Source organism: Lissotriton helveticus, chromosome 12 (assembly GCF_964261635.1).
Source record: "Lissotriton helveticus chromosome 12, aLisHel1.1, whole genome shotgun sequence".
NCBI classification, from domain to species: domain Eukaryota; kingdom Metazoa; phylum Chordata; class Amphibia; order Caudata; family Salamandridae; genus Lissotriton; species Lissotriton helveticus.
In genome coordinates, this window is record NC_136073.1 from 749,830,020 (window position 1) to 749,857,297 (window position 27,278).

General features: G+C 47.5%; 1 protein-coding gene across 2 annotated transcripts in view; it reads right to left on the minus strand.

Moving 5' to 3' along the window:
• The window catches only part of LOC144798339 (palmitoyltransferase ZDHHC3-like), an 88,049-nt gene that overhangs the window by 17,014 nt on the left and 43,757 nt on the right, over positions 1–27,278 (minus strand). For both annotated transcript variants that reach the window (XM_078669173.1, XM_078669172.1), the window contains exons 3-5: positions 20,514–20,587; positions 16,010–16,122; positions 13,475–13,536 (exon numbers count right to left, since the gene is read on the minus strand). In XM_078669173.1, the coding sequence (XP_078525299.1) occupies positions 13,475–13,536; positions 16,010–16,122; positions 20,514–20,587 (249 nt within the window). The remainder of the gene's footprint in view (positions 1–13,474; positions 13,537–16,009; positions 16,123–20,513; positions 20,588–27,278) is intronic.

Genomic DNA, 27,278 nt, shown 5'->3' on the forward strand with positions numbered 1-27,278 from the left:
TACGGATAAAAGATTAGAGCTATCAGGTTCTAAAATTGAGAACTTTATTTACCCCTTATTTCTCTGTAGCGTGTGGTTTTATTTCACCCATTAGAAATGCATAACGTTAAGTACCAGAATGCTAAGGGGGAAATAGGAGTTCGTTAGCTGCTAGAATCTGGAGTGACGTGACCCGCAGACTGCTTACAGATTGCTGCAGCAGGTGCTCAATTCACTGAGAAGTCTAACAATTAATATGTAAAAATCAGGCTTCCAACAAAAAATTCTGCATGGGGGTACGTTTTCACTATCTATGGTAAATTGTTGCACATAACTTGCATGAAGAGCCTCGGAGATTGCTTTTACAATTGCTGCTGCTTGTTTGGTTGAAATATCAGTTGCTTTTATTCGTGGTTTACTGACAAAAACAAAGGGACGTATTTATGAAGGCCTTGCGCCGCCGGTGCGTCACTTTTAAAATGGGAAACAGTGACGTACCGGCGGCGCAAGGCCTTCATAAATAAGGCCCAAAGTGTAATTTGATTAGGGTGTAGTTCGAGGCAGGTGTATGTCATGTTAGCTAAGTCAGACATACGAATGTCACCCCCCACCCTCAAATTACAGTGACTCACAAATGACTAAAAGTATGTTATTTTCAACACGTTTACATCTTGTAGTCAAATAGAATATTCTAAATGCTTTGAAAGCAGGAACGTGAAAATAAGAAAGTTACTGCTCATTTGCTTCAGGTATGGCAAGCCCTGTGTTTTTACTCGTGTGTGTTCCCTTAAGAAATTAAAGCATTCTGTGAGTTGTAGTCTACGTTTGCTTCGATTAACTAATACATCTGGTAATCATTTACAACAACAAAGTCCAGAACTGGTTCAAAGTGTTTGGTCTGGATGAAGTGGTCTACCATCAGACCCAATTGTGCCTTTTGTTAGCAATGTAGACCTTGCAGGTATTTGTAATGGTACTAATGTATGATTATAGCAAAGAGGCCAATGATAGAATGTTCACTTAGAGTTGTGGATTGTCTGTAGATTATTCTGACTGCATGAGTGCATGCATGTCTCATGCTGACAGGCAGGGTCAGTTAGTATGCTCAATTTTCAACTGTGGAAGTTAGTTGCACTATACTCGTCTTGGGACTGGCTCGGTGAGAGCCACCTTCTGTGGTGCAACTTTAGCGTTTGAACTCAGCGTGCTGAGTATCACTAAGTCAGCAGACTTTGGAGTGTACAGCTCTGTTACAGGCTGCGGCTCATATGATCTCTGCTGCTGCCAGTGGGGCTGGACAGGTAGTGTGCGGTGCGGCGGACCACTCTAATGATTTTTACAGGGTTGAAGATAATGAGACAATTTGTTTTTGAATATATGCAGCCTGGCTGTGATCGCTGTGTGTGCATCAGCCTCACTCTCCTGAGGCTTGCTCAATGCCGTGCTGTCTGGTGGGCTTGCTGTAGACTCAGCGAGCCAGGTAACTGCTGCCCTTCCATTTCTGGTGCTTTACAGCAGTTTTAAGATGTCCTTAGAGTTTACAGTTGCTCAAATGGGTGTAATTTCTGATATTTATGTTTCCCGCTCGTCTTCATTTTGACAACGAGAAATTGTCACTCAGTCACTGAAATGTCACTCATAATTACAATGAAATTATGAAAATGTCACACATAGCAATCTGAAACCTTGGCAGCTATGGCTCGGTGAGGCCTCTGCAATAGGCAACGCTGCTGAAAGAAGAGCGTGTTCTCTCCATGAAAAGTAAAGCTCCTCTATAGACGGCAAAGATGAGCACAAGAAGCCCTGCACACATAATCAGAGACCACCAGGAGGTTCAGCCTGTTCAGAAAAAAGTGGAAAAAGGCAAACGCAAAACAGCGCGAGTCAACCTGGCACTAGCAGCGAGGCGGAATTTTTAGCCGCCTGAGCAGCCTCAAAGTCGGAAAGCCTCGGCTCAGTAACAGCCCCCCCCCCCCCATTCCCCCCCTCCCCCCCCCATGAAGTTCAAAGTGCTGGCTCAGACCGAACTACACACAGGCACAGGCGCTTTTTTTTTTTTTAATCAAAGAACGAACACCAGAGAGGTTGAGTCTCACAGAAAGGGCAGCACGAGGCACAAACAGTTCAATAATAACCTGTCCTGAAATAAATAGGATCCAGCCAGGGGCAGGAACCGCCGAGACAGAAGCCAAGGCTGCCTTGTTTAAGAAGGCAGCCTGGCCCTCACCTCGCAGGCACCGGGAGGGTGGGCATATGAGGCAATGAGGTGGGGATGAGCAGCGCCGCAAGTGTCGGCATGTGAGGCACCGTGAGAGTGGGCATGTGAGGCAAAGTGAGAGGGTGTGTGAGGCACTGTGAGGGTGGGCATGTGAGGACCCATGAGAGAGGGTATGTGAGGCACCGTGAGAGTGGGCATGTGAGGCACAGTGAGAGAGGGTGTGTGAGGCACTGTGAGGGTGGGCATGTGAGGCACAGTGAGAGAGGGTGTGTGAGGCACTGTGAGGGTGGGCATGTGAGGACCCATGAGAGAGGGTATGTGAGGCACCGTGAGAGTGGGCATGTGAGGCACAGTGAGAGAGGGTGTGTGAGGCACTGTGAGGGTGGGCATGTGAGGACCCATGAGAGAGGGTATGTGAGGCACCGTGAGGGTGGGCATGTGAGGCACAGTGAGAGCGGGTGTGTGAGGCACTGTGAGGGTGGGCATGTGAGGACCCATGAGAGAGGGTATGTGAGGCACCGTGAGAGTGGGCATGTGAGGCAAAGTGAGAGGGTGTGTGAGGCACTGTGAGGGTGGGCATGTGAGGACCCATGAGAGAGGGTATGTGAGGCACCGTGAGAGTGGGCATGTGAGGCACAGTGAGAGAGGGTGTGTGAGGCACTGTGAGGGTGGGCATGTGAGGACCCATGAGAGAGGGTATGTGAGGCACCCTGAGGGTGGGCATGTGAGGCACAGTGAGAGAGGGTGTGTGAGGCACTGTGAGGGTGGGCATGTGAGGCACAGTGAGAGAGGGTGTGTGAGGCACTGTGAGGGTGGGCATGTGAGGCACAGTGAGAGAGGGTGTGTGAGGCACTGTGAGGGTGGGCATGTGAGGACCCATGAGAGAGGGTATGTGAGGCACCGTGAGAGTGGGCATGTGAGGCACCGTGAGAGTGGGCATGTGAGGCACCGTGAGAGTGGGCATGTGAGGCACAGTGAGAGCGGGTGTGTGAGGCACTGTGAGGGTGGGCATGTGAGGACCCATGAGAGAGGGTATGTGAGGCACCGTGAGAGTGGGCATGTGAGGCAAAGTGAGAGGGTGTGTGAGGCACTGTGAGGGTGGGCATGTGAGGACCCATGAGAGAGGGTATGTGAGGCACCGTGAGAGTGGGCATGTGAGGCACAGTGAGAGAGGGTGTGTGAGGCACTGTGAGGGTGGGCATGTGAGGACCCATGAGAGAGGGTATGTGAGGCACCCTGAGGATGGGCATGTGAGGCACAGTGAGAGAGGGTGTGTGAGGCACTGTGAGGGTGGGCATGTGAGGCACAGTGAGAGAGGGTGTGTGAGGCACCGTGAGAGTGGGCATGTGAGGCACAGTGAGAGAGGGTGTGTGAGGCACCGTGAGAGTGGGCATGTGAGGCACCGTGAGAGTGGGCATGTGAGGCACAGTGAGAGAGGGTGTGTGAGGCACTGTGAGGGTGGGCATGTGAGGACCCATGAGAGAGGGTATGTGAGGCACCGTGAGAGTGGGCATGTGAGGCACCGTGAGAGTGGGCATGTGAGGCACCGTGAGAGTGGGCATGTGAGGCACCGTGAGAGTGGGCATGTGAGGCAAAGTGAGAGGGTGTGTGAGGCACTGTGAGGGTGGGCATGTGAGGCACAGTGAGAGAGGGTGTGTGAGGCACCGTGAGAGTGGGCATGTGAGGCACCGTGAGAGTGGGCATGTGAGGCACAGTGAGAGAGGGTGTGTGAGGCACTGTGAGGGTGGGCATGTGAGGCACAGTGAGAGAGGGTGTGTGAGGCACCGTGAGAGTGGGCATGTGAGGCACAGTGAGAGAGGGTGTGTGAGGCACCGTGAGAGTGGGCATGTGAGGCACCGTGAGAGTGGGCATGTGAGGCACAGTGAGAGAGGGTGTGTGAGGCACTGTGAGGGTGGGCATGTGAGGCACAGTGAGAGAGGGTGTGTGAGGCACCGTGAGAGTGGGCATGTGAGGCACCGTGAGAGTGGGCATGTGAGGCACAGTGAGAGAGGGTGTGTGAGGCACTGTGAGGGTGGGCATGTGAGGCACAGTGAGAGAGGGTGTGTGAGGCACCGTGAGAGTGGGCATGTGAGGCATAGTGAGAGAGGGTGTGTGAGGCACCGTGAGAGTGGGCATGTGAGGCACCGTGAGAGTGGGCATGTGAGGCACAGTGAGAGAGGGTGTGTGAGGCACTGTGAGGGTGGGCATGTGAGGACCCATGAGAGAGGGTATGTGAGGCACCGTGAGAGTGGGCATGTGAGGCACCGTGAGAGTGGGCATGTGAGGCACCGTGAGAGTGGGCATGTGAGGCACCGTGAGAGTGGGCATGTGAGGCACCGTGAGAGGGTGTGTGAGGCACTGTGAGGGTGGGCATGTGAGGACCCATGAGAGAGGGTATGTGAGGCACCGTGAGAGTGGGCATGTGAGGCACAGTGAGAGAGGGTGTGTGAGGCACTGTGAGGGTGGGCATGTGATGACCCATGAGAGAGGGTATGTGAGGCACCCTGAGGGTGGGCATGTGAGGCACAGTGAGAGAGGGTGTGTGAGGCACTGTGAGGGTGGGCATGTGATGACCCATGAGAGAGGGTATGTGAGGCACCCTGAGGGTGGGCATGTGAGGCACAGTGAGAGAGGGTGTGTGAGGCACTGTGAGGGTGGGCATGTGAGGCACAGTGAGAGAGGGTGTGTGAGGCACTGTGAGGGTGGGCATGTGAGGACCCATGGGAGAGGGTATGTGAGGCACTGTGAGAGTGGGCATGTGAGGCACCGTGAGAGTGGGCATGTGAGGCACCGTGAGAGTGGGCATGTGAGGCACAGTGAGAGTGGGCATGTGAGGCACAGTGAGAGTGGGCATGTGAGGCACACTGAGTGGGTGTGTGAGGCACTGTGAGGGTGGGCACGTGAGGCACCATGAGAGTGGGCATATGAGGTGTCATGAGGGTGGGCATATGAGGTGTCATGAGGGTGGGCATATGAGGTGTCATGAGGGTGGGCATATGAGGTGTCATGAGGGTGGGCATATGAGGTGTCATGAGGGTGGGCATATATCTGTGCATCAATAACATCAACGTAGGCATTTACGATGTGCAATAGTATTATCATCGAATTACTAACTAAATCCCTACCGGAGGACAGGTTTTCGTGGCTTCTGATTTTGTTGCCTCTAACTATGTAAAGTTACAGCTTTCTGATAGAAGAATACATGCTCTTTTTGTGACCGCCATGACAGACACCGCTGAATGGAAGTTTGCCCGATGTAGAAGCCAGGAGTGTGCTTGGCTATCATTTATATTATACGCAATGACCAGCCCGTATTAATGATGGAACAGCGTCATCTGGTGGCATGATCTCTCCTTACACATCGAATGTGAAAAGGAACAGGCATTGATTTACTCCTAGTCTCACTGTTGGGTGGTCAGTACGATTCATGATTTTAATGTGCTCTTTGGACCTCACAAGTAATAACGACGTGTTCTATAAACAGCAATACATACATGCTACTGGTAAAAACGTATGTAGCTCCAAAGATAAAATAGCCGGGGTGGCTTAATCTCCCTTTTGACAGTAGTAACAGGCTAGGATATCTATTCACTGCTCACCTTTTTGTGATTGCTATGAAACGCGAAATTATGTTGAAAGCACAGATAAATCTGCACAACTCATCAAAAGAAACTGACATAAAATATAAGAACGCCTTGAAAAATAAACTTCTATTAAATATAAAATACAAACAATCTACATAAAGTGTCAAAAATAAGCATCCTAAAAATGTTCCCTCAGCCTCCTCATCGACAGACCCATCAATGTGATACTCGCGGCGAACGCTGCGGAATCTCAGAGTTTTTCAGTAACTCCACGGAATTCTGAAGAGTGAAACTCCACGATCTCTGCCCAGGCCTAATTATTACTGCCCTTCCTTATTCATCAAGAATGTGGTCTCTAGATTAGCAATTCTGTTTCCCGTGCTATTCATCCAGTGTGTTTTTAGCATAATCCACTGGGGCCATTTTCACCCTTCTCAATACCCTCAAATGGTTCATGGTTTCCAGCTTAACCTACCTGCACCCAAGTATTGTAGTTCTATCATTAGAGCAAAGGACGAAAAAGTCGTAATGAGAGAAAAGATAAGGGAAAGAAGGTAAGGAAAAAGGTAGAATAGGAGGGTGATAACAGAAGCAAGAGCGCAAAGGAAGGTAGTGTGTGAAAGGGTCAGAATGGAAGGGTGAGGAGAGGAGCACGGATGAGAGAAAAGAAGGAAAATGGAGAGAGAGAGGATTGCATATGGCAAAATATTAGAGGAGAAACAGGAGGGAGCCGAAAAAGGAGATGGATAGAGAGAAGAGGAAAGGGAAAAGCTGTAAATAAAAATTAAGGGGAAGGACAATAAAAAAAAAGTGAGCAAAGAAATGAAGTAAAAGGGGAGGTGTGGAACCAAAGTCTCAGACATGAAAAGTTTGGCAAGAGATTGAAAACAGTTGCATGAGAAGGAAGGTGCGGTAGAAAAAGCAAGACAAACGGGGGAAGAAGGGAAAACAGAGGGTGAAGAGTGAAGTAAGGAAAGATGGTCGGAGAGAGAGAGTGAGAGCGAAAGAAGGGAGAGTGAAAGACAGGTGGGACAGAGAGGGAAAGATTAAAGGAGAGGCTCAAAGCTGTACTGACCATGTTTAGACTTGAAACGCAGCTTTAAAACTGAGGCATGGAGAAGATAAATCTACATTCTGGACAAAGCCACATTAAACCAAGCCTGGCTCGCAATGTGGAGGGTCAAGGCCATAAGGCAACTGGCATACAGACTAAACACGTGTTGTCTTCCTCTTGAACACGTGACTATTTCCCCAACATTGTAGCAGAGATAAAAGTGCATACTGCAGTTTCTGTAATAAGACAGGGTGGTCCCTCCACCCTGCGCTGGCAGCCATTGATTATGAACACACGGTGTCTAGGTGGCTTCCTGGTGCAAAGGACGCTCTTGAAGTGAGGCCAAAAATGTTCAAGTGAAGAGTTCAAATGCTTCTGAGCCGTGCTTGAAATGGAAAAACAGACGTGCAGGTACTCTGTGCCAAAGTACCTGCTTGTTTCTGAGAAGTGCTGGTACTCTCCAATTAAAAGTATAATGTCTCTCTTGAAAAGTGCAGGTACTCTCCCTCTCAAAATAAAAAAGTGCTGGTACTCAGTACCGGCCCATTTCAAACACTGCATCTGAGACAACCATTTCACCCTGACTGTAGGAAACACTAAGTTAGGGTTTAGCAAAAATAATGTATGCAAAATAGCTTTGCTGTCACTTGGGCACTTCTACCTCTACTTTAGGTACGGATCTGAGGAGTAGAGAAAAGAACCCGCTAATTAATGATCCACACACTTTCATGGTCTGTTATTGTGTCATTCATATGTTTATTGGGCGGGGAGAAAAAAAACTGATGAGAGGACAATGTGGCGCGGGGGGGAGGGGAGAGAGCGTGAGAGAGAAAAAGAGAGCGAGAGAGAGAGAGAGAGAGACAGAAGGAGGCGAAACACACGAAGGACTGAGCATAAGGAAAAGGAAATTAGCTAAAAGCAAGCAGTGGAAGGACACATCTAAATTGGAAAAAAGTTTCAGAGTCGGAACCGGCACAAAACTCACAATGCAAGCCACTGAATAAGAAGCAGGAAAATGACAGTGACAGTAAAGCCAACTAATCGTAATCAGTGGGTGGGCTGCAAGCCCCTGCATGTTCTTGGTAAGACCACAATGTCATTTGCAAGCAGCAAGCTTCGCCGACTGGTAGGCTCGACCTACAGGACTCAACAGTCCCCTCTAGAGGTGTACAATTAGAATTATCAATTTCCCACCTAAAATGCCTTCCCGACGGCATAACCGACGTGAGTAGTGAAGTAAAACAAATCATTACAGGTAATGCTAAAGAAACTAGAGGGTGGAGAAATGCCGACCAACTTTCAGAAAACTTAGCAAAGAGTCAGTGACGCATTCATCACGCACAGTGGCGTAACGAAACTTGAGGGGGCCCCCCTGCAAAGCACATGAAGGGGCCCCCCCCGCAGCGCGGCCCACCATGCCTCCCCCCGGCGGCGCGGCCCACCATGTACTACTTTGCCCTACTTCCCAGAAATCTAGCATATTTTGCTTTGAAACCTTCAATATTTAAATGAAATGCCTCTATATTGAATGAACCATGACAGATAATTTAAGGAAACAAAGACAGAAAAGTCATAACAAATGAATACATACATTTTGTTTCTATTGTAACCTGTTATCAGTATTTTGTCACCATAAAACTGTAACGTGGGGACTTGTAAAGTGCCCTGTAACCTTCTGGCTCTAGTCATGCTACAGAACAATGCTAATACATTAAAACCACACATGGAGATTTTATTGAATGTTTTCCAAATGCCGGCCAATAGGGTGCAGCCTCAGCTGCCCCTGACGATAGAGGAGCACCTGCACGATCACCAGCAGATGGAGCACACAGAGGTAACTCGCAAACTAACGCTGTGGTGCAAGTGACTGACAGTAGACCCCCAGGCAGAAGCGCGCAGATGGTTAAACAAGACTAACTCCATCACTGTGGGGAACTCTAGACAGAGAGTGTGTTCCTACTCAATTCGGCAGAGAGATCCCTATAAGTCATCCTCACTACTACCTTAAATAGTCTCAGAAGTACGGCAGACCGACTGGCTAGGAGATGCTATTTCCAGAGAGAAGGTGGAAGCCTACCATCACTCACACAATTTAGACCCTACCACGCTCATTCTTGACATCCTTCTTCCCCAATAAAGACCCTGCTCCTGGGAGTAGCCCTTCATGTCTCGTGGACTCTTTCTTACCTAATAAGCATGAAAAAACAGTTCCCCAACATCATAGAAAACCCTACCTTGTTACGTGAGGAGTGGCTGAGTAGGTTTGAGGTGTATAGAATGAACTGGGCTGATGTAATTTAATTGTTGCATTTAGTGGCACCTAGTGCAGTGAGAGACCGATTGGTTGAAAAGCCAGCTTGTCCGAGATAGGCCCCGTGGAACAATGGTGCCCTGAGTACAGCAAAAGTTGTGTTGTTGAATGCAGTGGTAGATGTGCATCCAGTGAAAACTGGTTGGACCAATATTTAAAAAAGCAAACAAAATAAGGGTGAATTGGCAGCAGATTCTCTAGAGAGTCTTAAGGATGTGTTTGAAAATTATTCAGGTATTGCCAGTCCAACCGAAATGGATCAAGAAACTCTAGGTGCTGCCTTTGTACAGAAATTGTTACCAAAAATTGAGAAGTCAATTGATGACAAAATTGGATAGCAAACTGAGAAACTAGCCGAGTTAGGGACTGTTGCTAATCACGGTGTGGCTATACAAGAGAAAAAGAATACTGATTCGCAACTAGTACCTTTTGCAGAATATGCAGCAGAGTGTAATGGGAAGACGGTGAGGGGTCTCCATCAGGGGAAACAAAGAGGGGAAAGGACAGAAGAGCAGTGAGGAGCAACAGGAGGTGCAGAGTAGCAGCCCAGGTGCGGGAGGGTCAGTTTTGTCTGTGGTCAGTTGGGAAGGTGCTGACTGTGCCCGGAATACCCCGATTACTCTAGATCAGAAAGGTCCCTATGTCACTTGCATGATAAATGGTATACACACCTACTACCTTATTCACACAGGCACAGGCCACTCTACTCTGAAAATTTCTGAATTCCCATTATTACTTCTCTTGGACTTGTCACAGGTGCAGTCTGTACTTCTGGAAAATCTATTCTTCACCTACCCCCCCCCCCCCCCCCCCCCCCCCCCCACTCGAAACCCCGGCCCGAACCACTCCCTGGCCCCTGCTACCTATCCTCCTGGACTGTGAAAAACTGTCAACTGAGCACAGACTCTCTCACTCACCTGAGGCTGGGGGCCGGGGGCTTGCTGCTGGTCCGACCTGGGCCTGGCCTGAGGATGCTGCTGCAGCCTGCAGCTCAGACTCTAGGGCGGCGGCGGCGCGAGCGCAGGTGATGGGCAGAAGGCGGGCAGAAGAACTTGAAGGCAGGCAGTAGCTGAGCTGAGGGGGGGGGGGGGGGGGGGGGCAGCGCACAAGGCTAGCCAGGTAGGGACCGGGCAATTTAAATTATGGAAAATAAAGGCAACAAGAACTGCGTCTTCGGACAGTCCTGAGCGTGGGCGGGCCTGGCTTTGTCTTCTTTTGACTGTTGACTCTGGCTATGCGCGCCCCTGATGCACCTTACTCTAACGCGCATTTGCGTGTGAGCTCATTGCGCCACCAGCGATTGCGCATGTGTTGTACCCCTGTGTCGACAAATGTACAGGGCATTGGTCAACACTCACCAGTCACTCTCCAGCCCTGTCCCCGCCCCCCACGCGCATACGCGGCGGCGGATAGTGAAAGTCAGGACTGACTCTCATAAACAAGTGTGTGCGCGCCGCGCCCGCGCCCATCCACCCTGTCCCGCCGCCATTTCATGATCGTCGACAGTCGACTGATAAGTGATAAAAATAATAATAACTGGCTGCTCAGGCTGCTCATGGGGCCCGCCACCATGGCATTTATAATTGCATGATCATGCTTTCGTTTTTCCGCATCTCTCAGTGGCGAAGATCGAAAACATTTCTAACACAATCTAGCATCTGCTTGGGCTGTGTTCAGGAGCCTCATACTGTTCCTCCGCACCGGGCACTGGGCACATTACACACTGCACACGTCATGACAGCAATTTCAAACTCTGCTCGGCGAAGGAAACAACAGGATGGGATGGTTGGCACCGAGCCAGCGCTACGAGGCATTAGCGAAGGCAGATTGGGCGCTATACAAACACTCAAAACATAAGATAACAAAATATGAAACAAGTAGGTCAGTGTGCTAAATGAAGCCCTTCACAAAAAATGATCTGAGCAGGTATATGTGCTGTTTTTTGTTGTTTTTTTATAGTGAAGATCAGCATATTGACTTTTATTAGTGAGCTCGAATTTGATGTAAAGCGGAATGGGAGCACAACAACCCGCTTTACAAATAGTAGCAATGCAGGTGCAAGCCTAGCTATGAGCAGGGACACTGGGATTATACAGTTTTGAAGTCGCTGCATTTTCTGCATTTGCCGCAAATTACCATCTGCTGAAGAATCTGCAAATTGTAACCATGCAATTGTTCCGGTGACGGGCCCCGGCCGGCCCCCCCCCCCCCCCCCCTCACCCCCCATTTCGAACTTGACTCGATGGGGCCCCGGCCGGGGCTCCCGCACCATTTGGAAGACTCGGGAGTCGGGCCCCGGCCAGGGCCCCGCACCATTTCGAAGACTCCCAGGCAGGGGCGGGGCACCGCCCCGGCCGGAGCCCCCGCACCATTTCAAAGCCGGGGCCCCTGCACCCGCACCATGATTTCAAAGACGGGCCCTGGGCCTGCACCCGCACCATTTCAAAGACTCACAGGGGCCCCGGCCGGGGCCCCTGCACCATTTCAAAGACTCGCAGCCTCGCAGGGGCCCCGGCCGGGGCCCACGCTGCGCACCATTTTGTCTGAGCCTAATACTGTGTGGCAACATGTCAGGGGCCCGGGCGGGGCCCCCTGGAGCACAGGGCCCCCCCGCAACGCAGGGGCCTTGGAGTAGCTAACGCTCAAGGTACTGATGTCAAGGGAATTGGTAATCTGTAATGCTAGCAAACGCTTCCCTAGGGTAAACCGTAAACGCCTGGCCACAAATTAGGCTGCCAGTGAAAAGTGTAGCTAGGTTACCTTTGCAAAAGTACCTTTTATTTCTGGTGACCCTACGACTAACCCAGAGGGACAGCCGGTCAGCCTTTCGACATTTACAAGTCTGTGCTGCTCCGCTATCACACAACAGCACCAAAGGGATGGGCGAGGCCCAATCATGTGACCAACAGCAAGAACCGAGGTTGCATTTCAGCCTTGGGGTTTCATTCACTACAATGTTGATGCTGTGGAGACCTACAAAGGAGGCACTCGGAGGAAAACAAAGGAAGCAGAACTATAGACTAGCAGCACAAGCCCACACCCAGCAAGTTAACTTGGCTGTTCCCCAGGAGTAGAAAATGCAGAGACCAATGCATCAGTAAAAAACACCAAGAGAAACTCAGACTATCAGGAACCACATAACCAAAGATTGAACTAGGGGTCCCACAGACATGAAAGCTCAGCATGGAACCAGAGCAGACGGAGCACTGGCAGACCAACGTGTGTCAGGCCCAGAGGCCGCAGCAAAACAAACCGTAACCACTGACCAAATCAACTCCCAACCAAGAAACAGCAGTGCCATAAGATGCCACCACAGAAGAAGGGCCCATGATTTTCAAACTGTTACACACTGTACACCAACTCTAACATAATAGCAACCTATTTTCTAAAAGAGAAGCTCAGTTCATACCAGCCTATTATACTGATTTCTGGGCAAATTTGCGCCAGGTGGCATTCCCTACTTCAAGGACACCAAGAGATGGTGATAGTGCGGTTCTCCTTTTTGATAATCAGAATCTGCGGTGCCTGTTTGGTATAAAAAGAAATCATGAAATACTGGAAGCAATCATTCGAGACACACTCTAGTACTGCTGTCCTTCAGAAAGGCCGTAGCTTCTTCGACGCGGCGCAAATTACGCCGCGGTGCGGCGGAATATGACACGTGCGCAGTTCGGACAGCCCCCGCAAACGAGCACAGTGACGTCGGACGGCCGGGGGCTGTCCGATGTATCAAAGAGGTTTAGATAGGGTGACCAGGCGTCCCGGATTTGTCCGGATAATCCCGGGTTTTCACCAGCCGTCCTGCCAGATTTCAGCAATTTTGGCTCATGTCCCGGATTTTTAGAGGGGGTCAACAAACTAGTGAGGGGCAGTTATTGGGTGTTCTAAAGTTGTGCTGGTGAGCAGCTGTTATAAGTAAGCAATTTAATTAACAGGTATGGTGCTGGTTTTAGAAATTCCATTTTATTTACTTTCTTATTGCTTCTTCTGTGTTGCTATGTTGATAAGAGTTGTCATTCTGCGCAGCACCCTTGATGTAAAATTGTAGTCCTATTTTTGCAAAATGTCCCGGTTTTTGGTTCTTACGATCTGGTCACCCTACCATAAGAACATATTTGTTTACTTCCACTTTGTTTCATCCTGGTTACCTAGTCATACTGGTTGGTCATTAGCAATCAAGAAACCGGCTGACGTAGCAAAAGTTGGTCTCAGAAAGTACATTTGAATATAACTTCATCAGATGTCTATCTATCTGCAAAAGCTCAGAGCGTTGCCTTTCATTACGATTTTACAGCACGTGTAACTTCATACTCTAAACCTTTACGTACCTGTGTAGAAAAGGAACTGGATGAAGTATTTCTGATTAAACTCCCCAACACAATTATTGATCCTGAAAAAAACACGAAAATAGATCATAAATTGATGCTTTCTATTTCAGTCAAAAATAGACATTACAAGAGCTAGCTACTGCAACTCTTGCAGGTGGGTATAAACAGTCAATTTAGTTTTGCATCCCACAAAGCAAATGAGAGCATGTTAATGAAATCACTTTAAATGCAGACACTCATCATTCACAATTCCCGAATTATTGAAGCAAAAAGTGACAAAGTAAAGGCGCCCTATATTTGAACCAAAAACAAACAAAATCAAGCCAAAGTAAGACATATTTAATTATTTATGCATTTGCTTTTAATCATGTATACACAAAGCCAACTCTTGCAAAGTAGCCTGATTGTACTATCACTCACTTATAAGGTAATTTGTATATCTAAAATAATTCTTAAGCTAAACGAACAATTGCCTCTAACAGCAAAATTTACATTTAAGACATATAATTTGATTTCCATGTATTTGATAATAACAAAGTAATACAAAATGATATTAACAGCACACCAGGAATTTTTCTCAGATTAGGAGGCCACATCCAGTAAAAAAGAACCTTTAGACTGATAGTCAAAAGCATAATCTACTGGTATCATGTCATAAAGGCATTACAACGGGCCATTCTAGAGTAAACTCAATGTGTGGTATAATGGCGCCTTTGAGAAATATTCCACTGATTCATATTCGCAGGGATGCTATGGGGGAGTCAGCATACATTATCTAAAGTTGATTCTGTGCGGATTTCAATTGTAGAACTGCAAGACATGTATGTGAAGCTGGTCTCCGAAAAACAGAAAAGCATGTTCCATAACACACCACTCCTAATACAATGGTTATTCACTGGCTACACTGTGCTAACATATTTCCACAGTAGAGCTCTCGCAGTAGAAGAGTAAGCATAACATGAACTTCATGACCTCCATAGTATACACACAAATGGAAATACCTTGAACCTATCCAGATTGGTTTTCAAATGTTTGGCATGCAAAAAGAACCCACCGGAAATCGGGGGGTACTTCAAAAAGTACAAAAAAATGACCAAATCTTTTAGGACAAAGGACTGTACAAATGTGGCCTGGGTAAATGTATAATTTGTAGTTTTTTTTCTAACTGAGCATAGTAGTTTTTTCTAATTTAGCAGTCTAACCTTTGAAGTATCATAGTTTTTAAAACATCTACCACCATAGCAAGTTATTCTATTTTAGACGACTTAAGAAAATGCAGCCGATGGTTACACGGCTAGATGGGTTTGGAGAGATAGAGGAATAACAACAAACAGGTAAATTCTATTTTTTTATTATTTATAAAGTTTTATATAGCGCAAACTGGATCCCGAAGAATATCAGAGCGCTTTACAATTTGAGGCAAAGGTAACAAGTCAGAGCATTAGTCTAACATGGGGATTCTAATGGGCATTGAGATAGGGTCAGGACAATAAAATCAGCATGGGGGCGAAGAGACTCAGTGTTTGCTCAACATCCTGTAATTCTGGGCTTTCAGTGACTTTCAGCCATGCTGACCTGCAGATGTGCTACTAGACAACATGGCTAAAAGTCATTCACATTGAGATGGCCAATATCTCGGGCATTGCTGAGACCTATTGGCTTCCCCAAAACAAGTAAGTATTCTCTAAAACATGATTTGGGTTATGTAAATAATTTTATGGGCAGTGCCACTTTAATGTGACTGTCAACAAAATGATACCTCTCTCAAACATCTTTATTAATAGCTGACACATTTTACCCTATTTATTTTTTGTCTTTTGGATGTGATTGTTATTTGTTGAGAGTAGCTCAAGGGTAATGACTTAAGATGTGCAAGAGAAACTAAAGGATTATACAGCGGTACTAATAAAGAACATTTGTGAAACAGACAACTTCAGGGCATGATTAAGGACAACTTAGGTGTAGTCTGGCGAGTTTTTTTTTTTATTAAGAGTAGTTGTAGATAGGGCACCTTTTCCATCCGTGGGCGTTCCCGTATTGGCAAAGTAGAGTTCACAAGTAATGTTTCCCTTGACACAGCATGGTTGTTATTTGTCTGACAATACACCAGCATAGGCGAGGGCATCCCTCCCATTACGAATTTCAAGTGTACTGCCCGACATACCGATTTTTTCCCCTTGACCTGGGTTTGGATTTTTATTAAACAACTCCTACTGTTACCTTTGTCTGGAGATGATTTGAAGACTTCGCTTCCTGACATTACCAAACATTTCTTCCTCGGCAGAAAGGACAGGTGTAAAGTGCACCCAAGAAATCTGCAGTGATTTTGTACATTTGACAAAATATGTGAAAACAATTAATAGAATGTGATGATTTTCACAAACTGATTAGATTGTTTAATAACCACATACATGGGATCGCTGCATCGTGTTGCATGCTAAGCTGAGTATCTGCTAAGGTGATAAGGAAGGGAGGCATTTGTGTACTGATGCAACTGAACGTATAACTGGAGAAGAGGCACATGTCTGAAATTACCAGGGGCAGTGGTGGTGCATACGTCGCACACAGCGTCGGCACGTGCTGCAGTGATGTGCTCGTGGAGGCCTGTAAGTTTCACATCGACTACACACGGTCCAGTCCTCATTCCCCTGAAAAGGAAGTACATATGTATGTTACTTTTAGAGTTCCTTGAATATTTTTTAAGAAAAAAAAACATTTGTGCGTCAACTGCACTTAACATTAAATTCAAAAACATAAAAAGTACATTAATCAACCTGTGTACAGTCCTATAAACTGAATGTCGTGCCTAAAACAACTTGCTTATTAAACCCAATGCCCACACCATCGCAATTCTATGCGCTACTACATAATCTTTTAAAGTGCCTTAGAATATGACAAACAAAATAAAACATTTAATCACATGCTAAAAGTAAGCAAAAGTGACCGTGCATAATAAAGTACCTAATATCCTAATCCTTTGTTACTAAAAGTCCTATCAAACTTTCTAAAGTGCCTGTGCTTTTTAGAACTATATTTTGCTAAAAAATGAGGCTCCCACTACAGTGAAGTTGCCTCATATTTTCCTATAGCATGCCACTTTATTCACTTGAATGAAATCCAAAATTCCCTTTTGCTGTCTTCAACCGGTTGTACCATTCCAAGAATGTGGGGCTGGTTGAAGATTTCCAGTATTTTGTGATAATAGATCAATCCACCACAGTCAAAATAAGAATTGATTGTTCACTTTCTTTCCCATAAGCTGTTGGGTTTGCAAAGCCCAGTAGTGCCAAGTAGTGCTTTAAATGGGCCGGGACTAAGTACCGGCACTTCTACATTTTCTGCGCTTGAGTACCGGAACTTCTCCTTGTCCGAAGAAAGTTTTGGTACTCATGGGACAGCAAAGCAAGCTCAGTGAAAAGGGTATGTATAAAAAAAGCACAACATAGCTGACAGCAAGTCGATCAGTTTTCGTGAAGCACTCTGATAATCGAGTGCTAATCTACCCTTACAATGTGCTAATTGAGCAACGGCCTTTATGCATGAATTCAGAACTGGCAGGGAGTGTGGGAGGGGCCAGTGTCACACTGTGAATATTTACACAGTGTCTGTCCACTCAGGCTCTGTGGAGCAATATAGGTGTGTGAACAGGGCCTGCTAACAGGCATATCTTGTCACTCGTGGGAAATCTAAGAGAAGGCTTCCTGCTGGCATAGCGGTGTACAGCATCACTTGTTTAGAGCCAGAATTGAGGAGGAAGGTGGTGATAGTGACACTGAGGCAGATTGGGTGGGAATCAAGGTTTATTCGTGTGGACGTCAGCAAATGTAACTGTTTCTAAAACACATGTACTGATAGTCCTGTCTGCATGCACAAGGGCTTCTATATCACTGTGCAAGTTCTTGCATGAGTGAGTGTTGTCTACAGTGCCCAGCATGACAGAAATATAAGTTGCAAGCCCTGCATTACCATGCTCTGCCCTTAAAGTGCAAATGAAAGGTTTGCTTGTAGCAAGTGCTAGACCACTCTCACCAGTGCAGAATGCAGTGTTTCACCCGGATTGCATTTTGTTCTTTAGAGGCTGTTTTCTCTTGGGTTAATGGGGAGGCTGTGGGAGAGGTAGAGGATGGCAAACCTGCAAATTAACAAAGAGAGACCAGTCAGAGCCAAACCACGAAGTTTGGCTCGGCCTTAAAAGCCTCTGTATAGGCCAAGCCTTGAAAACATTATTTCATTATTACATTGAAATAAAGGTGCATTTTTATCACGTGGAAGCATTTTTCACCTTGGTCATAAGCTTATATCACAGCATTGAGAGGAGTTTGTGCTCCCATCGTGACGACAATGCCATTAGTGAACTAGGAAACAAGTCACTTTCCGATGCACATTATATCTGGAAAATGTTCTTCTCATGAATGAAGCAACATTCTAGTGTATTAAATCTAACAAAAGATGTGATTGTGCAGCACACACCCTGAACACATGCATTTGCATATATGTTTGCTAATGAAGAAAACGGAGGCTTGGTGAGATAAAATATTTGTTTCCGGTCAAACAAATTTGGCCATGTGGGGAAGCCGGGATTGATCCCAGAATTTCTGCTTTCACATTGTTATGTTATGTTATGTTATGTTATTTGGATTTTTTGAGCGCACAGCTGCCCCAGCTAAGGGGCATCCCGGCGCTGTCTCTAGAACAGATAGCACAACCAATAACACAGAAAAAAGTAGGGAATGATTAATAAGACAAAGGGAAAAGATGAGTTTTGACAGCTCTTCTGAAAGCAAGAAGGTCCTCCAAAGAACGAATGTGGGCCGGGAGTGCATTCCATAGTTTGGAGGCCAAAACCGTAAATGAACGGCCACCCAATCTACATTTTTGGAAGCGGGGAACAAGTGCCAAATTTTGGCCGGCAGATCGAAGGCTGCGCGAAGGAGTGTACAAAGACAAAAGGCGCTGAAGTATGATGGGAGTATTAAACTTAAGAATTTTAAATGCAAAGCAGAGGGCCTTGAACTCTATACGTCTGGTTACTGGCAGCCAGTGCAAGTTGGAAATTGTGCTACGGACTGAGCAGAAACGCGGCAGGCCCACCAGGGCCCTAGCTGCTGTGTTCTGCACTCGTTGGAGTCGCAGGACTTCCGCCTGGTTGGCGCCCAAGAACAGTGAGCTCGCGTAATCGAGCCTCGATAGTACGCTAGCTTGGATCACCATCTGGCGGGTGGGAGCATCGAAAAATTTGAGGATAGGCCTCAACCCACGCAAAATGCCGAAGCACATGGATGCCACCTTCTTAGTATGGAACGAGAAGGTTAGTTTGGAATCCAACCAGACGCCAAGATTTTTAAGTTCGGAGACAGGTTTTGGGGGGGGGGGGGGTCCCAGCTCCTTAGGCCACCAGCTGGCACCCCACAGATCAGGATGTTTCCCCAACACCATCACCTCAGTTTTGAGGGCGTTGAGTTGTAAACAGTTGGCCGTAAGCCAGCTAGCAACAGCCCTCAAACCATCCGCAAAGTTCGATGCCAGTTGGTCAGAGTCCCCATTAAGAGCCACCGCCAACTGGGTATCATCGGCGTATGATACCATAGTGAGACCCCAACTCTTCGCAACCTCCGCCAAAGGTTGGACGTATAGGTTAAAAAGAGTGGGCAATCCAGCTTCTAAATGGCTGTTTTTTTCTTTTGCTCCTGTATTACAACATAGGTCACTATTTTGTCTTTATTCATTGATCATATATTAGAGTTTTGCTGGCAGTCAGAGGCACCATCAAAGTTCAGTTCATTTTAGGCTTGAGGGTGCAAAAGGACCTGGAACTGAGTAAGAGCCAGGCATCCTAGCTCGAGCTTCAGCAGACTGCCCACCTCCAGAAAGAGGGAATCAGACTTTACAGCGGGTAAAGAGCTTTGAGGCAAAGCTGTGCCCTCTAGGAGGACTTGGGTGATGTCTGCTAGGTGGCAATAAGACAAAGGGATAACCATAGTTAAAGGTTTCCAAAAATGTTAAAGAAAATAGCTTTTGCAAGTCATATGTAATTTAGGTGTTGCACCATGAGAAGCCCACTTTAATATTAAATGTACCCTTTTGTACATATAATGACAAAAGGAATACTCTAAATATACCAGAAATGCTTTAGTATTATTATGCACATCTGAACACCAATTAAATCTCAATCAAAATAAACGTGTGCCCCAGGCCAGGTCCTTTAGTACTGCCCGTAGCCACGCCCCAAATCCCACCCCCTTCTCCACATCTTAATTTGGGGAGTACCTGCACTTCTTTCCCCATTTAAAGCACTGGTGCCAAGGAAGGCGACGGATTAACCATCTGTTCCCAATGATCCCTCAATACCTCGTACGACCAAATCATAATCATCCAATCCCCTGGTTTATCATACATGGGGCGTTTCCTGCTGGCCGACTGAAACATTTTGTTGAGTCTAACCTGGGTCGAGTAGAGCATCCAATTGTTATAAAACACAATTCTGTACAAATTCTCCCCTCTCAAAGAAAACCCAAAGCTGAAATACCTCTGCCAAAAATCACTACAGCAGCATTCTAAGCTAATTTTGTGTATCTGACCCAAATTGCTATTAGCTGTACTATACATATGTATTGAATAATACAACATTCTATTTACAAGTTATTACTCACCTGCCCATCACATTCTAGTTTCCACTATCTGGTTTGAAGCAAGCAACCTAACCAACCACACTGCAAACATTAGTACAGCAACCTTTGCCAAGATGTTTCTTTGCCATAAAAAGGTTTTTGTAAACCATCATATGTTTAACATATAAATAAAAAGTAAAAAAAAAAAAAAGAACTCTAGAGTAGGCCATATTCTTAATTTAATCAATTTGTACATTTGCACCGATCCGGTAATGAGAGTAAACAATTTTTCAAAGGTATCCAGCAAAGAGCAGAAGCTTGTCAGTTTTAAAGCATTCAAACTCCCCCAACATCCCCCTCCCACTAAACTGGAATCACACATTACATCGTCTCCAACATGCAAACTTGCAGACAAGAAGGGACAGTCTTACCCGCTCGCTCATTCGCGGTGTGCCTCCATGGAGGACCGAGAAATCTATCGCTGTCACAGGCAGAGGCACCCGACCTGCCAAAGAAAGACAAGGGGTAAGGCATGAAACATTCTACCACGTTCACAAGCGGTCTGACTAACATGAAGTGTAGAAACTTTACTGCAACCAAGCTTCGAAAAGCTGAGTTCCTTGATCATCAAGCGATCACTGCTTAAACAAGTAAAAGTATACAGTCCCCTTCGAATTATATGTACCACATATACAATACATCACACAAACATTCTATCCATCCAGGTGGACTTTTAACCATGCTTTAGCCCCATGCTATCCCTGTAGCACAAGTTTGACTGCTTCAATTAGAGCAACCTGCTTGTTCTATACTGCAGAGAAGGAAAACAGATAGTTACGCTTTAGGCTTGTTCGTGCTCTGCCAGCTTCTCAAGTTGCCAGGGTATGCCTAGACGTGTGTCCCTTGCTCACTTTGTCACTGGATTCAAGATAGCCGGGCTGATGAGGGGTGTTACCCCAAAACCGGTCCCAGGATACTTGTTTCAGGTCCAGGGAATACCTGGCTTGGCAGTTGGGCTGGACTGTTCGCATGATGAACTGATCAAGACTGATTTGCATATGGCTGGATCTCAACTGGGGTAGCGAAGTGAGCTAAAGAACAACTGATGGATTCAACCCAGATCTATGACTGAGGATGATTGTCGGAAATGTTTTAACGCTCCGTCCATCATCTCTTTGTGTTTGCTTAGCTTCTCAGGTTGAAGCATATATACTTTGCCAAACTTTATTATAATAGCAGCATGCACTGACTGAGTCAATTGTTTTTTTTGCCTTCTCACGTGCTATATGACCAAAAAAATAGAAGGAAAAGACAACCTTTATAGAACAAACTAGGGTTTGTAGTGTAGTGGTCTCCTGCATATGAAGTGAGGTCCCACAGCAATCTAAATATCTTTGTTAGCAATTCCAGTATGGGGCTAATGGTTTGTAAACAGGCACTTCGGATTAACCTCTGCTGCTACCCATTTTCAAATGGTGGAAAGAAAGGTATTGGCCAAAGTATACAAGGTTCTGCTCTTCCAGCATGCATTTTGGTTCATGGAGAAAGTATAGCAGAAAAAACAAGATTCTGTTTAAGTGTTCAAAACATTGGAGGAGAGAGAGTTTACCAGTTTTTGTGGAAGAAAACCAACAATTTAGAGTAAGCTCCGTAATATACGTAAAGTCACACTAACTAAATGGAATGATTCATCTTAACACCAATATAATGGGAGCAGTAGGTAAAACGCCTGTGCCGGTGGATAATAGCATTATTAGAGATTTGTCAGAAAGATCTGAAGAGTAAGAAGCTCATGAGAGATAAGATGAAAGGATACATTTTGCTTGAATAGAAGAGCCACCTAGCCTTTCAGGTCATCAAAAATGAAATAGTATGGGCGTGGCTGACGGCCGATCAAGGTGGCCGCCTAGTCTCTGAGCTCCGGGGACGGTCCAGCCCTTTAAGTCAATCCGCTCATTAATCCGTCTCCTTCACTGCTCCACTGGCTGGAGCGGATGTCCAAACCCAAGCGGCATTGACCGGAGGGACTCCGGTAAAAATCAGACGCTGTTCGCGGCTGCATTCGCCCCCAACGAAGAAACGGCCTGTGTGTAGTGGGCGGACTGGGGACTAAAGCGACGGGCAGCGCCCGGGATAGACGCGGGTGCAGCGCGGTGCCCAGCGCGGCTGGCATCCGTAAGTGTGAAAAGAACGACGCCGGGCCCGCCTTCCACTCGCGCCTCAACTATAAGACTGTTGGCTCCTTCCCCCGCGGGAGCCCCGCTGAAATTGCAGTCATTATAGCCTGGAGACTTGTGACCGGCATTGCCACCGGATGCATGCGGCACACTTGGGGATCGATCGGCGATCACCGCACGCACCTTGGATAAACACTAGTAAGTGGCAAGAACTGCTCTGGTGCCACTGCTCTCCACACGCTTATACTGCCTCATCTCCCCACAGCTTCGAGCATACTGCCATTGCTATTACTGCGGCCGGAAATCATTTGCCGCTTTGAACTGAGGCACGGCCTTGTGAAGCTGCACCCTGTCCGCTGGCGCAGACGTCCTGGCGAGTGAAGGGGACTTAGAGCTGGCGGCACGCAGAGGCCTGGTGGTGGGCACCACAGAGGTGTTGGCTTAAAACAGGTCGAGGGAGCAGGCTGCACTACACGGAGAGGAACTCTGGTAGCTCTTCATCCTACCGAGCCATGGCGGGCAGGGGCCCGCGGAATCAGGCCGCGCAGCTCAAACTCGATAAGTTTGCGTTCGACAAAAGCTCACCTCAAACGTCGGAAGGACGGCCGTCGCTGAATAAGGCACCGGATGGTGAAAGTCCCAAAAAGTCACACTCGAAGACATTATGAAAGCTCTCGCTAGTGTTCAGACCACGGTAGGAACTATTTCCACGGATGTCTCCTTGTTGCAGGCCGACCTCCACAAAATGGCGGATAGAGTGAAGGAAGTGGAGATAGTTGCGAAATCTCTAGTTGTGGATACCTCAGAACTACAGACGACGTTTGCACAACTCGAAAAAGAGAATAAGGTGCTCGCCGAAAAGATTGATGACCAGGAGGGTCGTGCAAGACGGAACAACGTAAAGAATTATTGGTATTCCGGAAACTGAAGGCGCCCAAGCGATGGATTTATAGGTTGAAGACCTGGTTGAAACTAAACTACAACCTAAAGGAGTCTCCCATTTCTTTTCAGTGGAACGAGCCCACAGGGTGCCTGGAGGCAGGCCTAAGCCGGGGGCACCCCCAAGACCAGTACTCGCCAGGCTTTTGAACTTCAGAGACCGAGACGCAATTTCGCAAGCGGCAAGGGTCTCTCCTCCCATCCGAATATTGAATTCCACGGTCAGCTTCTTCCCAGATTACACTGCAGCTGTATCCAGAGGCAGGCGAAATTTCTTTGACATAAAAAAATTGCTACGAGAGCGGGAGCTTCCTTACTCTATGCTCTTCCCTGCAAAACTCAGAGTGGTGGCTTGTGGCCGGACATGGTTCTTTGAAACGCCGGAGGCGGCACATGACTGGCTGGAGGAATGGCATCCGGTGAACCATACCGATCGAGGGAATGGATCTCGCCGTCGCAGAGATGGATAAGATGATCCTGGGAAGCAGAGTTCTAGAAGCCAAGAGTCAGACCCGGTGACGCCACTGGAGGAGGAATAGGCCGAACTGCGGTACTGGCGTTCCCCGGCGCACTGAGCGGCTTCATGGACTATTGTGACTGAGCCGTCTAGCGGTTTTGGACTGAGGCGAGCCTTAGAGGCTGAGAAGGGCTGGCGCCTCGTTGAACTGGTTACCCCCGACAAGCAAGTATCGTAGTTATGGGTGGGAAGAAGCACTCTGCTGAGTTGGGGTGGCAGGCAGTTGTAGGCTTGCTAGGCAGGGAGGCAGGGAGGGTGGGTGGGGTAGGGTAGGGAAGGGGTAGGGAAGTAACTGTTCTGTTTACTTGTTTTGACTTGGTTGAGAGTAATGTTGATGGGGCATCAAACTGTTTCACTAGTGGATCCCTGCGGGGCAAATGTAACTCAGAATGTTTGACACCTTTTATTATCTTTGATGGCCACGCTTGTTTCACAAGAGCTTAAGGCTCCCCAAACAGCCCTAACTATACTAACATGGAATGTCCGAGGGTTGGGAGATAAAGTGAAGAGAGGCTTGGTGCTACAATATTTAAAACGCTGTAGCCCTGCGGTGGTTCTACTACAAGAAACGCACCTAGTGGACTCTGCTGTCAAAGCTATGGAAAGATGGGGGTATAAAATGATGGCATATACGGAATTTTCCTCAGGTTCTAGAGGCACGGGGATACTTATTAGAAAGAATTTCCCAATGGTGATACAACAGACACGAATGGATGACCAGGGCCGCTTCGCGGCACTTACATGTCAGTGGGAGGGGCGGTTGTTTAATTTTGTCTCTGTGTACATCCCACCTGCCCTTCACGTACAGGCCCATTCCGCTCTCACGGCATTCCTGCTGACACTTCTTGCTGCGACACTGTTGGTGGGGGAGAATTAATGATATACTTGATGGCACAGTAGACAGATATCCTACTAGACTGGAGGCAAAGGGTGGGCGACATCTCCTTGGTCTTGTGGACACCCTAGGACTCACGGATAGCTGGAGATACAAACACCCTGACGAACAACAATACACTTCCTACTCCGGGGTCCATAATTGTCTCACACGCATTGATTATTTTCTGGCATCCGCAGACGGTTTGCAGGGAATAGAGGAGGTCATTATTCGTCCAAGGGGCATATCAGATCACTCCCCATTACTGCTAAAGTATACCCATCACCAGACTCATAGAAGACGTATGTTCCCGGTTCATGCCGGTTTCCTTCATGTGTCGCCTATTATGAACAGCCTCACAAGCACTACCGGACACTTTTTCCAGGAAAATGCTGGTTCGGTGGACTCCCCCAGTACGCTCTGGGAGGCATATAAAGTGGTCCTACGTGGGCAAGCAATGGCCTCAATTACAGATCACAAGCGAGCGCAGCGAGCGGATTTGGCCAGACTTGAAGCAGACCTAACCACTGCAATGACAGAACAGGCGGCACACCCGTCTCCGGGGGCCACCCGCGAGGTCCAACTTAAGCAAACTGCATTTGTGGCGTACCAGAGGGAAATGGCGAAAGGCAACCTCCAAACAACTCGGCATAGAGTATATGAGACGGGAGACAAAGCAGGGAAGATGTTAGCCTGGCTAGATAGAAAAGAAAGAGCGAGCAGGGTTATTGCAAAACTGGCGTCTTCCACAGGCTCCTTGATCTCTGATCCTAATGGTATAGTTAATATCCTGGCCGATCCTTATGAAAAAATATATGCTCCCTAGGCGTCATATACGGCTGAGAAGGCATACGAATATGTTAAGGACCTGGCGATCCCTCGACTTTCCCCTGAAGCGGCACTCCTGCTAGAGGCAGACATCACTACTCAAGAAATACAGACGGCAACCTTCTCTCTCGCGTCTGGTAAGGCGCTGGGGCCCAATGGACTTCCAGTGGAACTGTATAAAAAAAAACGTACAAACAACGGCTCCATTCTTATTGAATATGTTTAGCGATAGTCAAGGCAGGTGAGTTGCAGAGGGATCAGCGGCTTGCCACGATTGTCGCACTCCATAAACCTGGCAGACCAGAGACGGGCTTCGCGTCCTACCGCCCAATCTCATTAATAAACGCAGAACACAAGATCCCAGCCAAGCTGCTGGCGTTGCGGTTGTCTCCCCACCTTGGTGAATCCAGACCAGTCTGGATTCATGCCACACCGTAGCACGGCACTTAATTTGCGTCGGCTCTACGCGGTCCTGGCGCGCACAGCGTATATCCAGGAACCTGCAGTCATTCTCTCTCTGGACGCTACTATGGCGTTCGATACAGTGGAATGGCCTTATTTGTTCGCTGTACTCCAGCACATGGGCTTCGGTCCTAAGTTCTGTGCCTGGATCCGTCTGCAACAATAAACCCTTGGCGCACGTGGCTGCCAATGGGCACACCTCACGAGACTTCCCCCTAGGCCGAGGCACGAGGCAGGGATGTCCGCTGTCTCCGTTACTTTTTGCGTTGACTTTAGAACCGCTTGCGATCTGGATTAGATGGGAGCCCTCTATCAAAGGACTGTGCTGGACCGACGTGTGGGAAGACCGCATATCCCTATATGCGAATGATATTCTGCTGTACCTCACTTCCCCCCAAAAATCTATTTTGGAACTGTTGAACGTATGTGAGAAGTTCGGTAGAGTGTCGGGTTATAGGATTAATTGGTCCAAGTCCATCCTTTATGTCCTGGCTAGCCCCCCACCGGAACTGCCCGCGAGCTGCCCGCTGCGAACTACTATGACAGCATTCAAATACCTGGGTATATACGTCACGCCAGACCCAGGCGAATTTTATACTCTAAATCTGAGACCCCACTTAGAGCGGTTTAAGCATGACGTTAAGGTATGGCAAGCTCTCCCTCTTACGCTTTTGGGTAAGGCGGCACTATATAAAATGATGGCACTCCCGCGCTTCCTGTATGTCCCTGAAAATGCGCCGTTTTTGGTCCCTGGCCGTACTTCAAAGCTATAGCTGCAGCAGTTTCCAATCTATTGTGGGGTGGGAAACCGGCACGCATCGCACAAGATAAGTTAATGAGAAGCTGGTATGATGGAGGTATAGCGCTTCCTAATATTGAGCTATACTATTAGGCGGTCCATCTTAAATAAATTACTGGCTGCATACCCCACAGACCGAGCCGGCATACCTTGCTGACAGACAGAGTCTAGAGTGCTGATGGGAAATCTATATTGCCGTCGCATGCCACCAGGCCTAATTGGTCCTACTCATCATTCTGTGCAGCTTTGGTATAAAGCGAATAGGCGTCTTAGATGTTCTGGGACTATCACACAAATGACACCGCTGTGGGACTCATACAAATTGGGCTTTCTCCGCAACAGTAAAGGGTTCCAGGCCTTGGACTATATAGGCATCTCTGTGGTGGGTGATCTCTGGAAGAAAGGAAAGGTGGTAGACTTCTCCCACCTGCAAATACAATACGAAATGGCACAGACAGAGAAGTTCAGGTACTTTCAAATTCGGCATGCACTTCAATCGGCCATTCCGACGGGTACAGACTTGCAGGAATCCTCCCCTCTAGAAGACAGACTTCTGACAGAACACATGCCGGAAAAAGCCACTTCTTTGACTTACCGGAA